This window comes from Cyprinus carpio, chromosome A2 (genome assembly GCF_018340385.1).
Source record: "Cyprinus carpio isolate SPL01 chromosome A2, ASM1834038v1, whole genome shotgun sequence".
NCBI classification, from domain to species: domain Eukaryota; kingdom Metazoa; phylum Chordata; class Actinopteri; order Cypriniformes; family Cyprinidae; genus Cyprinus; species Cyprinus carpio.
This window is the reverse complement of record NC_056573.1, coordinates 14,959,804-14,972,606: the sequence shown is the minus strand read 5'-3', so window position 1 is coordinate 14,972,606 and position 12,803 is coordinate 14,959,804. Positions and strand designations below refer to the sequence as shown.

The following is a 12,803-nucleotide window of genomic DNA, read 5'->3' as shown; positions in this document are numbered from 1 at the left end:
AAAAATCCATTATTTTAATCACATTGATAAAAGCTTAAATTGTAATTTAGCTAAGTTGATTTATTTAAAGTAGAATTAAACTGAGCTTAGCTAATATATAGAAACCATAATATAATAAACACACCCGTTATTTTACTGTAACAATTGATTCATTTTAGCAGTTATTTTGGCATTCTTCCTATTTGATCATTTGAACCTACCCCTACAGGATAAGGCATGGGCTATTCCAGTCCCTGTTGTAATGACCTGTCGACGGGACTTTCCCATTACACTAATTTACAGGGGGGTCCTGTGGGGCTTTAATAACAAGCGTGGCAGCCGTTGTTAGGTGTCCTGTCTTTTTTTTCTTTCTTTTTTTTTTTTTTTTTTTACTGGAAAAGGTATGTGAAATTTTACTAAACTTACGGCATCAGTATCTCAGTATGCGTTTTATCTGACGTTATAGTTTTAGATTTGTATTAGACACGACACAGACTACAAACAAGCTAACTCCGTTGCTAGCTAGGTTAACGTTGTTTGTAATTGTTAAGCTGCTTCCTGTCAACACGACAAACTTTATTATTGACCATTAACTTAGTGTTCTTACAAAGACAGTATGTTTGAATGTGGATGGAGGAACTGAAATTATGTATCAAAATAAACATAACGTCAGCTTTATAGAATTTAAGTAACGTTACTCAGTTGTTGACATAGTTAACTTAACTAACGTTAGTGGGCTGCTCAGGTAATATTAACGCATTTAACTTAGCTAAACAAATTCATAACCACAGTCTTATATACACAGTGGGATGTTTGTCTTAAAAGTATGTTGTTCAGAATTTAGCAAGTTTCATTGTGGTTCACAGTATGGTTGCTGAATGAGTTTTCGTCATTCTTTTTAAGAGCTCATGTAACGTTATTCGTATAATCTTTGCTGAAAGTTTTTCACTAGTTTGCAAGGCTTAACAAGCAACATGTCTCTATTATTTTAGTTTCAATAGGACAGAATTGTCAAAATGTCTAGCAAAAGGGCTAAGGGGAAAACCACCAAAAAGCGCCCCCAGCGGGCCACGTCCAACGTGTTTGCCATGTTCGACCAGTCCCAGATCCAGGAATTCAAGGAAGCCTTCAACATGATCGATCAGAACCGGGATGGCTTCATTGATAAGGAAGATCTGCATGATATGTTGGCCTCATTAGGTAAGGACAATACAGAATTGGCAAAGCAGAAAGGTTTTATCTTCCATCCTTGGCCCTTAATGACCCATCACCTTTCTTTCACTTTTTTTCTCATAAATACTTTTAAAAATATTAGCATAAACTGAACTCTAAATAAAACTCAGTTTTTACAAATATTATATTTTTAATAGTATTTAATGAATTGTATAGAGGAAATACATATAGAGGAAAGGTTAAGATAAGTCTAAATCAGATAAAAGCTTTTATATCTTTAGAAGATCCATATATTGCCATTATTATTTAGAGAGTTTTATGGCATTCCTTTTTTTTCAGCTGTATGAGTTTCTTCTGCTGAACACAAAAGAATATGCTTTGAATGGTTGATGGTCTCCTTTGACTTCCATGGTACTGTTTTCTATACTGGAAGTCAGTGGCTACTGTCAGCTGTTTGATTACCAACTTTGTGCTCAACAGAATAAACAAACTCGTACAGGTTTGGTGATGACAGAATTTTCATTTTTTGGGTGAACTGTCTCTTTAAAAGCTACATTTAATCAGATAAGAACTGCTTTTTATTGGCAGGTAAGAACCCCACAGAAGAATACCTCGAGGCAATGATGAATGAAGCCCCTGGTCCCATTAACTTCACCATGTTCCTCACAATGTTTGGAGAGAAACTTAATGGCACAGATCCTGAGGATGTTATCAAAAATGCATTTGCTTGTTTTGATGAGGAGGGGACGGGTAAGCATGATCAAAACACTGAAATAAAATAGCTATCAAGACTGGTAATCTGTATAATTAGTCTGAATGACCAAAATTAGAGGAATATATGCTGTATTTGATAAACGTGTTAAGTTATTTTCAGTGTTGATAACGAGTTTGCCTCATCTGTCCTAGGTTTTATTCAGGAGGACTACCTGAGGGAGCTCTTGACCACTATGGGAGACAGGTTCACAGATGAAGAAGTAGATGAGTTGTTTAGAGAGGCCCCTATTGACAAGAAAGGGAACTTCAACTACGTAGAATTCACTCGCATCCTGAAACATGGTGCTAAAGATAAGGATGATTAGGACAAGACCGAGCACTACTGAAACTAATGAAAACTACACTGGAACACTACAACATGTTTAACTGTCTTCTTTTCCCCCATTCTTGGGATCGTTCAAAGGGATACATTAATCAGCAAGGCAAAATCATTTGACTGTACTCTTAAACAGTCTACGTAGGTTTGTACATAACCTCAAAGTGAATGAATGCTGGTCTGGTATGTAAATGTTGAGAAATAAATTCTGGAATTATTCATTGTAGCCTGGAGTTGCTGGATGTTTACACTTGTGATAAACAATTTGAAATAAGTTAAATCATCAGATTTTCATTATAGAATGTGAGACATTTTATGAAAAAGCCCATTTAGAAAGATTTTAGTATTTTAATTCATAATATCATTGAAACCTAGTAGATTTAGAATTGTACAGAACAGGACAAATTGTCAAAGGTTTACTGAGATGATACAAAAGGTTTCTTCAAATGTTTAATTTCTCTCAACAACTTGACAACAACATTTGAAACAGAAATTGATGGGGAAACCCACCAGTGGTCTGAAGCACCCTGAGATTTAATCATGATAAAAACAAAACAAGGACTATCAATTCTACAATCTTTTGCTTTGCACAAGTTCACTCTTTTCATAAATATAACTTTTTTTTTATTCAAAAGTTTTACTGAACAAAATCGATTTTTTTGATAATTTATTTTTTTGAAATTTGATAATTTATGTTAGATCCTTTAAAAGGGTGTTCTTCCAGCATCGTTTCCCCCCCTCTTTGATTAAAATAAGACTATGAATCCAACATCTGTCAGGCTAGATAAAGTTTAAAGAGAGAATATTGTGGTCCAGATGTTCAAAACTCCCTAAACCTAGCCATAAGTATTTCCAACAATTAGCATGAAAAATCTAAACTCATAAGAAAGCTATTTCAAAATGTTTTGAATGCTGCCTGTTCTTCTCTGTAGAACAGGTGCGTGTGTAGGTTGTGGGGTGTAGGCGAACTGCAGGACCACCTCCAGTGCCGAAGCTCTCAGTGAGGTTTTTCATTTGCAGCACAAGTAACTACTGATGTCAGGAGTCTTAATTCGTGATCATTCTGCTAAGGCTAAGTTTTTTGTCTGAATCTTAGCCAAGTGGTCTGATATTCCAGCTTCAATTTTGTCACACTGTGCTAAAAAACCCTGAGTATGAGGAAAATAAAGAGAACAATATTTAAGAAATCAAATAATGGTCACGGGTATGTTTAAATCTAAGGTGATTAATTAAAACCTAATATTAAATGAATAGTTCACCCAAAAATTTACATTTACTCACCCTCAGGCCATCCAAGACGTAATTTTATTTCTTCATAAGAACAGATTTGGAGAAATTTTGCATCACATCACTTGCTAACCAATGGTCTTCTGCAGTGAATGGGTGCCGTCAGAATGAAAGTCCAAACAGCTGATAAAAACATTGCAATGATCCACAAGTAATCCACATTTTGTTAAGCAAAATGCTGAAGTAAAAAATTGGAATTATTATAATAATAAATTAATGTTTAATAATGTTTTTTTATAATAATAAACATTATTAGAAAGTTTTCAACTTGAAACCATTGCTTCCTGCTAAAATACAAATAATCTTGATACGCCAGTGAAAAATGAATCTAGTCTGAATCATAAGAGAAATATACACATATCAAGAACTGCTTATGAGTGAAAACTATCCAAATCAGTTCTAAAAAAATGTGCTGGTTGATTTTGATGTGATAGGACAAGATGGGATGGACTTTTTAACTAGATGAATTATAGACTGGAATTTTGGCCAGAAGTGACGGTTTAAAATTGAAATGCCTTGATGGATTTGTTTCTTACAAAAAAGCAGATTTTCACTTCACAGCGTGTAAATTGATGGATTGGAGTCGTGTTGATTATTTGTGGATTATTGTGATGTTTTTATCAGCTGTTTGGACTCTCATTCTGATGGCACCCATTCACTGGAGAGGATCCAATGCTAGTGAACAAACTCATCTCCATCTTGGATGGCCTGAGGGTGTGTAAATTTTCAGCACATTTTAAATTTTGGGTCAACTATTCCTTTAATAAGTCATAATCGTACCTGAACAGTTTTCACAAGTCCTTTTTTCTTCATCCTCCAATCACTTAAACTCTCAGGCAAGTTCTGTAAATAATCAATATAAAAAGGCACAAATAAGCTTTACTGAGCAACGGTATTTAACTATATCCAATATACTTCACAATGAAACAACAGATCTTATCATCCTTACTGTGTCATAAATCTTCACGTAACAGATTATCAAAAAAAGAAAAAAAGTAGACCGGAACTTGATTTTATCCATCAATTGTTGATTGGATTTTGAGATGTGGCTGTTGCACTCAAAAATGAATGTGAGCTTGGAGTCGATTGTGAAGGGGCAGGGTTTAATCGACTAAATGATTGGAGAAGTCCAACATACATCACAAGAGATAAGACTGTCATTTCACCGGAAGGCTGAGTTATAATATTTTGATTAAAAATGACAAGGTGTGAATTAAAAATGAAAAATGCATGAATAAATCTTAAATAGTAAGTTCACATGCATTTACAAAATAGATTTTCATTTCGTGATAACTTTAAGAAACAATATAAGAACAATGAAGAACAATTACCATTCCATCTATTTCCTCTAGGATTTTCATGAACTGCTCAGCGGCAACTTTCACCCTGTGGTCCAGTTTGTTAAGAGCCTCAGCTTGCAACTCTTTTGCAAGAAAGCCCTGAAAATAATTCATTAAATTATGAAATTACCATATTGCCAATTATATACTTATAACAAGAGATTTTTATCCATGTCACACATACATTCTTCAGTCCTGCTAGTTCTCCATCCACCTTCTCAAGCTTTTTGACAGTTTGTTCCACTGACTTTTCAATATCTTTGAGCTTTTTAAGCCCAGCTTCCTCCTCGGGGGTGTTCTGTAAAAATAAAGCAGCTTGTCAGACTCAGAAATAATTAGAGTTCTATCTGTACGAATTACTGAATGACACATCTTACCCTCTTTCCAATCATCATCAGTTTACAACCCTGCTTTATTCCAAAGCTGGACAGAGGCTCCTCCATCTCCTTCAGTGGTTTCCCTACAGCCAGAACAACATAACGTTACAATTCTAGTGATCCAGATATTCTTGCATTCAACAATACACTGTTACAGTTGCACTGGCACAGATTAATGATGCTTTTATTTCAAACACTGCATTGTTCTGTTGAGTTCAACTAGTGATAATTACTGTAGTTTATACCCAAAACACGGGTGGGTATTTACAGTTGAGTAAGTATAACACAGGAAGCTGAGAAACAGGTGTGCCTGAAACAGAGTATATACTATATTACCTTTAAATATGACTTTCTGGGATGGTATTGGTACTCCTGTGGCTTCTGTCAGCGCCTCACACAAATCCTTTAGCAGTGCTGCATGTCCATCCTGTGCTGTTAAAGTGATGCTGTGTTTAGTTGTGCCTGAGACAAGAACAGTCATTATCATAGACAGAACAACAAGACAGGTTTAATACTCAAAATTATTCGGACAGCTAAGCGGCACTGTATCTGCAAATCCAGAACTGACATTTACCACTTAACTAACCGTGATTAGATGTAACTAAAATTGTAACTAATAAAACTGTCGCACCGTATAAAGCCTCAATAAAAATACCGACTACATTTACTGTCGATATATCTTAATGTTTTAAAATATAAAATGGTGGTCAGTTATCTTTACCATAAGCAACTGTCACTGTCATAGTTTTCTCCGTCATATCGGCACACTATTAGCTAACGCTTCACACCTTTACAGTGTGTACACATGCAACAGGAAATGACACGGTGTGTACGTCACGCCCCTTTTCTACGCCTCATCCATCTGTCCTTCTGTATCATTGTATTTTGTCCTTGTATTTACCTATTTTTTTACAGTCTATGGTATTTACTCAAGAATAATTCGGATTGATTTAGAAGCCTATATTAATAGAAAACCGGGGTGTGTGAATTTCTATTTATTTTATTTTATTTATTTGGAAGAATATCATTTTGGATTGTAAAAAAAATAAAATCTACATTATGCAATTATTATTAATTTTATTAGGAAAATACCATCAACCTTTTGGAACAAACTTAATAAAAAAGCACTGAAAATGTGTTTTCAAGGTACTAAAATGTATGTATGTATTTATTTATTTGTAGAAGCTAATCTTGTAAATAATGTGACTGTGTAATACCTGTGTCTTTCTTCTGAAATGTGTTATTGCTGCATGAATAGCCCAATGGTTCCACAATTTTTTTTCTTCAAATATCACCATTTATTGCATCTCTTACAGACTCCAGTGATGCATTTCACATTGCAGAATATTTCACATCTTGATGTATATTCATTAATGATGTTTGTTATCAAGAAAACCTGCTACCCAGAACAATGGACTTGAAATACTTGATCAGTGTCAAGAATAATTCTGTCCACATTTCAACCAGCTTCAGAGTTTAGAGTGAAGCAACACACACTTCGTCTTAACATGAGCATAGACATTAATATTAATTGGCAAATATAAAATTTGTTTATATGCAATATGTAACAACACTCAAGAGTGAGATGTTTTAATGTTTATAATGTTTTGTTAAAATAAATAAATAAATAAACATTTATTCAAAACTCGACTTTCCCAAACTGTTTGTATCTCAAAAATTATCATCCAAAATTATTTTGGTTTGGACATGCATTAATAAATAGGTATGTTCAGATACAAGGGAAAGTAGGTGATCCAAAATTCTGATTACTAAAGGATATGCCAGGTGTTTTAATTGGATATCTAAAAACTGTAATCTCGTCGAAATCAGGCGAACGTGTTTACGTGACCAAATTCTAAACAAAACTGGAAAATCACGCTTCATGTACAATACCATGTGCTAGACTGGGCAATGAATAGAACACATGTTCAATACCATCAGTACAAGAAAAACGTCCTCCACCAATAAACAAAACACTGATCAGAGAACAGATTCTTATGTGGCAGGGATCTGTGGTAGGCCAAACTCATCGACCAGAACGCCATCCTGAGAGATACAAATACAAATATGCAATTAATAAATCACAAAGACAAAAAAATAACAAATGATAATGAATACGAATATTTTGTCATTGACAATTTTATCTGTGTAATCTGCACCTTATTGGTTTTAGTGTCGCTGGGCATTCCTTCAGGAATCGAGGGTGCAGACGAGGCTTCATCTAAGTAAGAGCTGTCATCATCCAGCAGTAACTCATCTCCCAGAGCATCCAGCTCTGCAACAGAGAAAAAAGTGAAGCTCTCAGCTCCACACACACACACACACACACACACACACACACACACACACACACACACACACACACACACAACTACCTGCTTCTAGCTCATCCTCATCGATCTCTGGAGTGCCATAGCTGCGACTGAGAGCTTCCTGCACCTCGTTGGCCTCTTCCATCATGTCCTCCAGTTGATCCTGCAGGTCCTATCAGTCACAAAGATTGGTAATGAAAAGTGTACATTATTTACCACTGATCGTTCATCAGAAATATTGCTTAAAAACAGCTGATATCAAAATGATAAGTGTATATACTTCAATCTGATCCATCTTCACTTGTTTATATGCTTTCTTCATTTCTTTTGCTCCAATCTTCATAGCCTCCACCTACAAAAGAATTAAACATCTGTAGAATCTAACAGTTAACTATACAGTATGTTATGGGGGGGTGGGGGGGGGTAACTATATGTTATTGCATTTATTTATTTTATTAGGAATATACCATATAAGAAGAAGTGGGATCTCAACAAAATAAATCAATAAATTGAATGAATTAAAAAATGAAATAATAAAAAAACACTTTACTATTGTTTTGGTGTCCCTTAAAGACTGGATTGTATAGTTGGCTTGTTCCATATTAAATGACTGCTGGGAAAGCTGATCTCTTTGACCTTCATACCTGCATAATACAGTGAAAAGACAGAATTTAACATTATTATTATAAAATATTTTTCACTTACTTTTTCAATGTGAAATGGAAACATAATCTTAGATATTGAAATAAACATTTCACACATTGCAAATGAATATTAGAACAGAGAAAAACTCACATTCTCTTTTGTTTCAGTACTCTCATCGCCTTCTGTTTCACTGTATTCTGTAAACAGATTGTTCATCTCACACTTACAGAACTGTGTATACTATGATCCAAAATTTTAAACCCCTGGAAATCTGGGATTCAAAATCCCAAAATATAAATAAAGTAAATTTGTGAACTTGTGAAATTCTAAAGGTCAGATGATACTCAAGGTGCTCTTTGGATCATCAGGTTTTACATAAACTTGTGGAATTCATTTACCTGAAATATAATATTTATAAAGAGAAATTGTAACAGAAATTATATGTATATGTATATATATATATATATATATATACACACACACACACACACACACTAACACACACACATATACATATATATATATATATATAAATTATATCACACTAAAATAACAAAGTAAAATAAAAATAAAATATATATATAAACTACAGTGTGTGGCAACATTTCTCATTTTCATTTCGTTTAAATTATATGTTACTAAAATAACAAAGTAAAATAAAAATAAAATTAAAAAAATTAAAAATGACACAAACAAAATGAATTCAACCATATATATATATATATATATATATATATATATATATATATATATATATATATATATATATATAATCAGAATATTAATAAAAACTATAATATTGTCTCTATTTACACTGGCTCGAGTGCTATCAGAGGGAGGACTTACAAAACTAAGACAAAACAAAATTAAATTTGATTCACAAGTTGTTGATATTGTTAATAATATTCCTTCTAAAAAAAAAATGTATTGAAAACTCAAAACAGACTTTTGGATCTCACTGTACAGCTGTCTGTGTAGATAGAATGAGAGACTGCATTATTGCATGTTGACACGATATCAACTCCAGTCTCTGATGCTCACTTTTGAGGGTCCATCCCTCATCTTTTTCATTTGGTCCTTATACTTCATTAGCTCTGCGTCGATTCTCGCTATTTTCTTATCGATGGACTCGATCCTCGTATCCACCTATAACGGGAACAGCACACAGCATCCACAGTACATCCATGTCTGACGTGCAAACACCAATCAGGATGCTGCACTCATGTTCCGAGAGACAGTCACAATAATACACTACTTACATTGCCTACGCAGTCAGAAAGGTTAGGAGTAGGCGTTTGTTTGCTCCGACCGAAAATTCGGTTCATATTTAAACAGGACTGATACTTATTTGCTTTGTTAAGGTACTTAGATACTGCTCACAGTAAGCTTGTTCCGGTTGGTCGTAGAATACACAACATAATAAAAGTCACTACTGAGCAGTATGCTATTTTTCTATTGGTTCCCACTGGTAAAGCTTTAGAAATTCTCTAAACTTCAGTTCTTCTTATGTAGGCAATTGCTGTATATGTTTCTCTTTCGTCTCATTTTTCTCTCCTTGAAATTGTTTCGTCACATATTTTTTTAAACCAGCCAATATAGGGAGACCAGCGAATAAATATGGATTAGGCTACCTACAGTAATTTGTTCATATTAATGTATCTAAACATATAATAATTATTGCTACCATTTGCTTACTATTATCAGGTTGATATATTTCATGATTGATATGATATGATCATGATTGATTTTCTTTTCTTTTTTCTTTCTTTTCCTTTTTGGAAAATAAAATATTTTGATCCATGTATTTTTAATTTCAGTTATCTTTTAATTAATGAATTAATTGTTTTTATTTACCGTTGATAATCTGAGAAATCTGACTGCTGCATTAAAAAAAAACGATTTTATTTTTATTTATTTTTTAGCAACATTCAGGTACATATAACTTTTATGTTGATATAACCACAATGATCTGATGATGTAAATTACCCCATTTCAGTCAGAAAAGATGGTATACTAGTATTTCAATTCAAAAATTGATGGAGGGTGTAAGTACGGACAAGTCATTTTCATTTGTAATATATAGTAATTACACACCTCACAGATTCAATGGAAATGAATTGAACATATTCCTTCAATAGAGCTTTTTTCTGACAATCAGATGTTTCACAGTCTCACAGAGTGACCTTGAAGCGCTATGTTTATCCATGTCTACCATGGCAACGTTAACACTTCAGACTTACCAAGAGCTTGATTTAATACTGATAGAACTGTCTCTAAAAAGTTTTAATGTGCACATAATCTGACAAGGTACTGGACAACTATGTAAAAAAAAAAAAAATGGTGAATTAAAATTATTGAATGCACCTTCACAAGGATTGGTCAAAAAACACAAATTCCGTCATCCTTTGTTCATCTTCAAGTCATTCCAAAGTGAGGAATTTAGCAGAATGGTTCCTATCCACTTATAGTGTATTAGGGAATGAGCATTTGGACTTCTAGTATCTCTTTTGGTGTTCCATGAAAGAAGGAAAGTCAATGAAATCAGAGTGGAAATACTAGAATTTATTACATCTTTTGATGAATTAAACATTTATATAATCTTCAATGGATGTTTTTTATTAAACCCATAACATTTCATTAAAAATATTACCAGTTTACAGAAGGAAAATCTCTTTTTTCTAAATTAAAGCTATACGCAGTGTCCATTGATTTCAAACCTGCATCATCATGTCATCCTCTATGACTTATCTGAGATGTTCTCATTACTGACAAGCATCAAACGTGTGCAAAAAAAGAATGTGTCTCTTGCCATTTAAATTAGGCTATAAGATGCACAATAGGTTTCCATGGCGATACTGCCTTTGTTACATGGTTACGCTTCTTTCATCTGGCTTTGTTGTCTTGTATGATTTTTGGACAAATCGCAGTCATGATGGGTAAAAACTCCATAATTGACATCTCTGAACACAACATGACTCATCTCGACACTGATTCTTACAGTTCAATTTATTGACAATATAATTTTCAAATACAGGTAATATTATACAAGCAAGGTACAATTTATGGCATAGCAAAGCTCATTTCATTTGATTTTATTTTTAAACTGCACATATTGCAGCACAAGCTGAGAAAGAAAACTTGCTAGCACATTCAAAATCTGCCGTGATATAAAAGTGTACGAGCACATTACTGGAATTACAGTGGAACTTTCAGAAGCTTCTCTCACTCTGTGCTTCATTGTCCTATATCATACTACAAAGCTTCTAAGATAACCAAATATTTGCAATAACATCATATATATATTGATTTACAAAAAACCAAAGGCACAACCGACAAATTTTACAATTCCTAATACTGTTGTGGCAATAGAAGACTTATGATGTCATAATATATATATATATATATATATATACATATATATATATATGTGTGTGTGTGTAGCCTTCAAAACCTAAAGCCAACATTACAAATACTTACAAAAACCAATGTATGTTTTGCTTGAGATATATTACTGCCATTCTACTTTATAACAGAAATGATTTTGTATTTTCTTTTCATCATAAATTGTATTTACATAAATATTTCATTGTCAAGCATGCAATAGAGATGTACATCTTTTTGTAGGTCTATAGAAATGATAATACACTGTATTAAGCAAGAACAACCTGACTAAGTAGATTCAGTCCATTAGTTGGTTGTTTTAAAGCCCTATTCCCCCCAAAAAAACAAAAACAAAAAACAACATAAGAATCTGTAGACTCCCTCTAAGGCAACTTAGATACATAATCCTTCATACATAATCCTTCATTATCCTTTTCAGACATAATCCTTCATTCTAAATAAATTACAGAGAATATAAATCACTTGTCAGACAGTAAGCAGTTCCAAAAACACTACACTTTACTTAAACTGCTGTAGACTACATTATTATAATTTTTTTTACACCATTACAGATATATAGTTTCCTGAGTGATGTGACACTGCTGATTAATATACACTGATACATGTTTTTTTTAATATAAAAAGGACTGTTTCACAATCCAAAATAAAAGTTTATGTATTTACAGTACAAACAGATGCATACATAGTGTTTTTGTTTGTTGTATTTTGCTACAATATTTTTTATCATCTCTACTCAAGCAAAACTATAAGTTAGACTTAAAATATTGTGCCTAGTAATGTACAATATTTTCCAAAGGACTTATTATGCAAAAGGATCTTTGAGCATGACGTTTGATTGTGAGGGACCAGATTTTAATCATCTTTGGTCAATGGACATTCAAATAAAATAAAAAAAAAGCAATAAACAAAGATCTGAATAAGAAGATACACTGTAAAAAAATATATATATTTTCATATTTTAATGGAAAAGACTGTGAAAATACAGTAAGAACCAGGTGATTTGTTTATGGTAAGTTCCATTACTACATACCAGGAAAAAACTGTAATAAATCCAATGTGACATTTTAATAAATTTACAGTATTTGGAAATGAAAAAGAACAAGTCATCCTATCATTTACAGTAAACTGATATTCCCAGAATGCCCTGTGTGACACTTCACATTTGATGGATTTTGACTGAAATACCAGTTTCTTCTTA

At 33.1% G+C, this 12,803-nt stretch overlaps 3 protein-coding genes across 4 annotated transcripts; 1 reads left to right on the top strand and 2 right to left on the bottom strand.

Annotated features, from left to right (window-relative positions):
* The first annotated feature begins 239 nt into the window (after positions 1-239).
* LOC109110107 (myosin regulatory light chain 2, smooth muscle minor isoform-like) lies at positions 240-2,468 on the top strand. Its single transcript, XM_042774722.1, has 4 exons — positions 240-380; positions 972-1,179; positions 1,741-1,902; positions 2,059-2,468. Exons 2-4 carry the CDS (start codon positions 996-998, stop codon positions 2,229-2,231), a joined length of 519 nt encoding a protein of 172 aa, XP_042630656.1. The 5' UTR covers positions 240-380; positions 972-995; the 3' UTR covers positions 2,232-2,468.
* A 450-nt stretch (positions 2,469-2,918) lies between these two features.
* LOC109110081 (BAG family molecular chaperone regulator 1-like) lies at positions 2,919-6,114 on the bottom strand. 2 transcript variants are annotated; one of them, XM_019123128.2, is made up of 7 exons: positions 5,968-6,114; positions 5,583-5,708; positions 5,247-5,329; positions 5,054-5,167; positions 4,861-4,968; positions 4,310-4,372; positions 2,919-3,390 (listed from the first exon to the last, which is right to left on the bottom strand). In XM_019123128.2, exons 1-7 carry the CDS (start codon positions 6,002-6,004, stop codon positions 3,301-3,303), a joined length of 621 nt encoding a protein of 206 aa, XP_018978673.1. In that variant the 5' UTR covers positions 6,005-6,114; the 3' UTR covers positions 2,919-3,300. The 2 variants fall into 2 exon arrangements, with proteins under 2 accessions (XP_018978673.1, XP_042630650.1); XM_042774716.1 differs by lacking the exon at positions 2,919-3,390 and adding an exon at positions 3,594-3,652.
* Positions 6,115-6,520: 406 nt separating this feature from the next.
* Positions 6,521-9,626, bottom strand: LOC109099733 (charged multivesicular body protein 5-like). Its single transcript, XM_042774692.1, has 8 exons — positions 9,463-9,626; positions 9,245-9,349; positions 8,354-8,400; positions 8,109-8,202; positions 7,839-7,910; positions 7,622-7,730; positions 7,406-7,521; positions 6,521-7,292 (listed from the first exon to the last, which is right to left on the bottom strand). The coding sequence occupies exons 1-8, from the start codon at positions 9,526-9,528 to the stop codon at positions 7,242-7,244; spliced, it is 660 nt and encodes a 219-aa protein (XP_042630626.1). The 5' UTR covers positions 9,529-9,626; the 3' UTR covers positions 6,521-7,241.
* Positions 9,627-12,803: the final 3,177 nt, after the last annotated feature.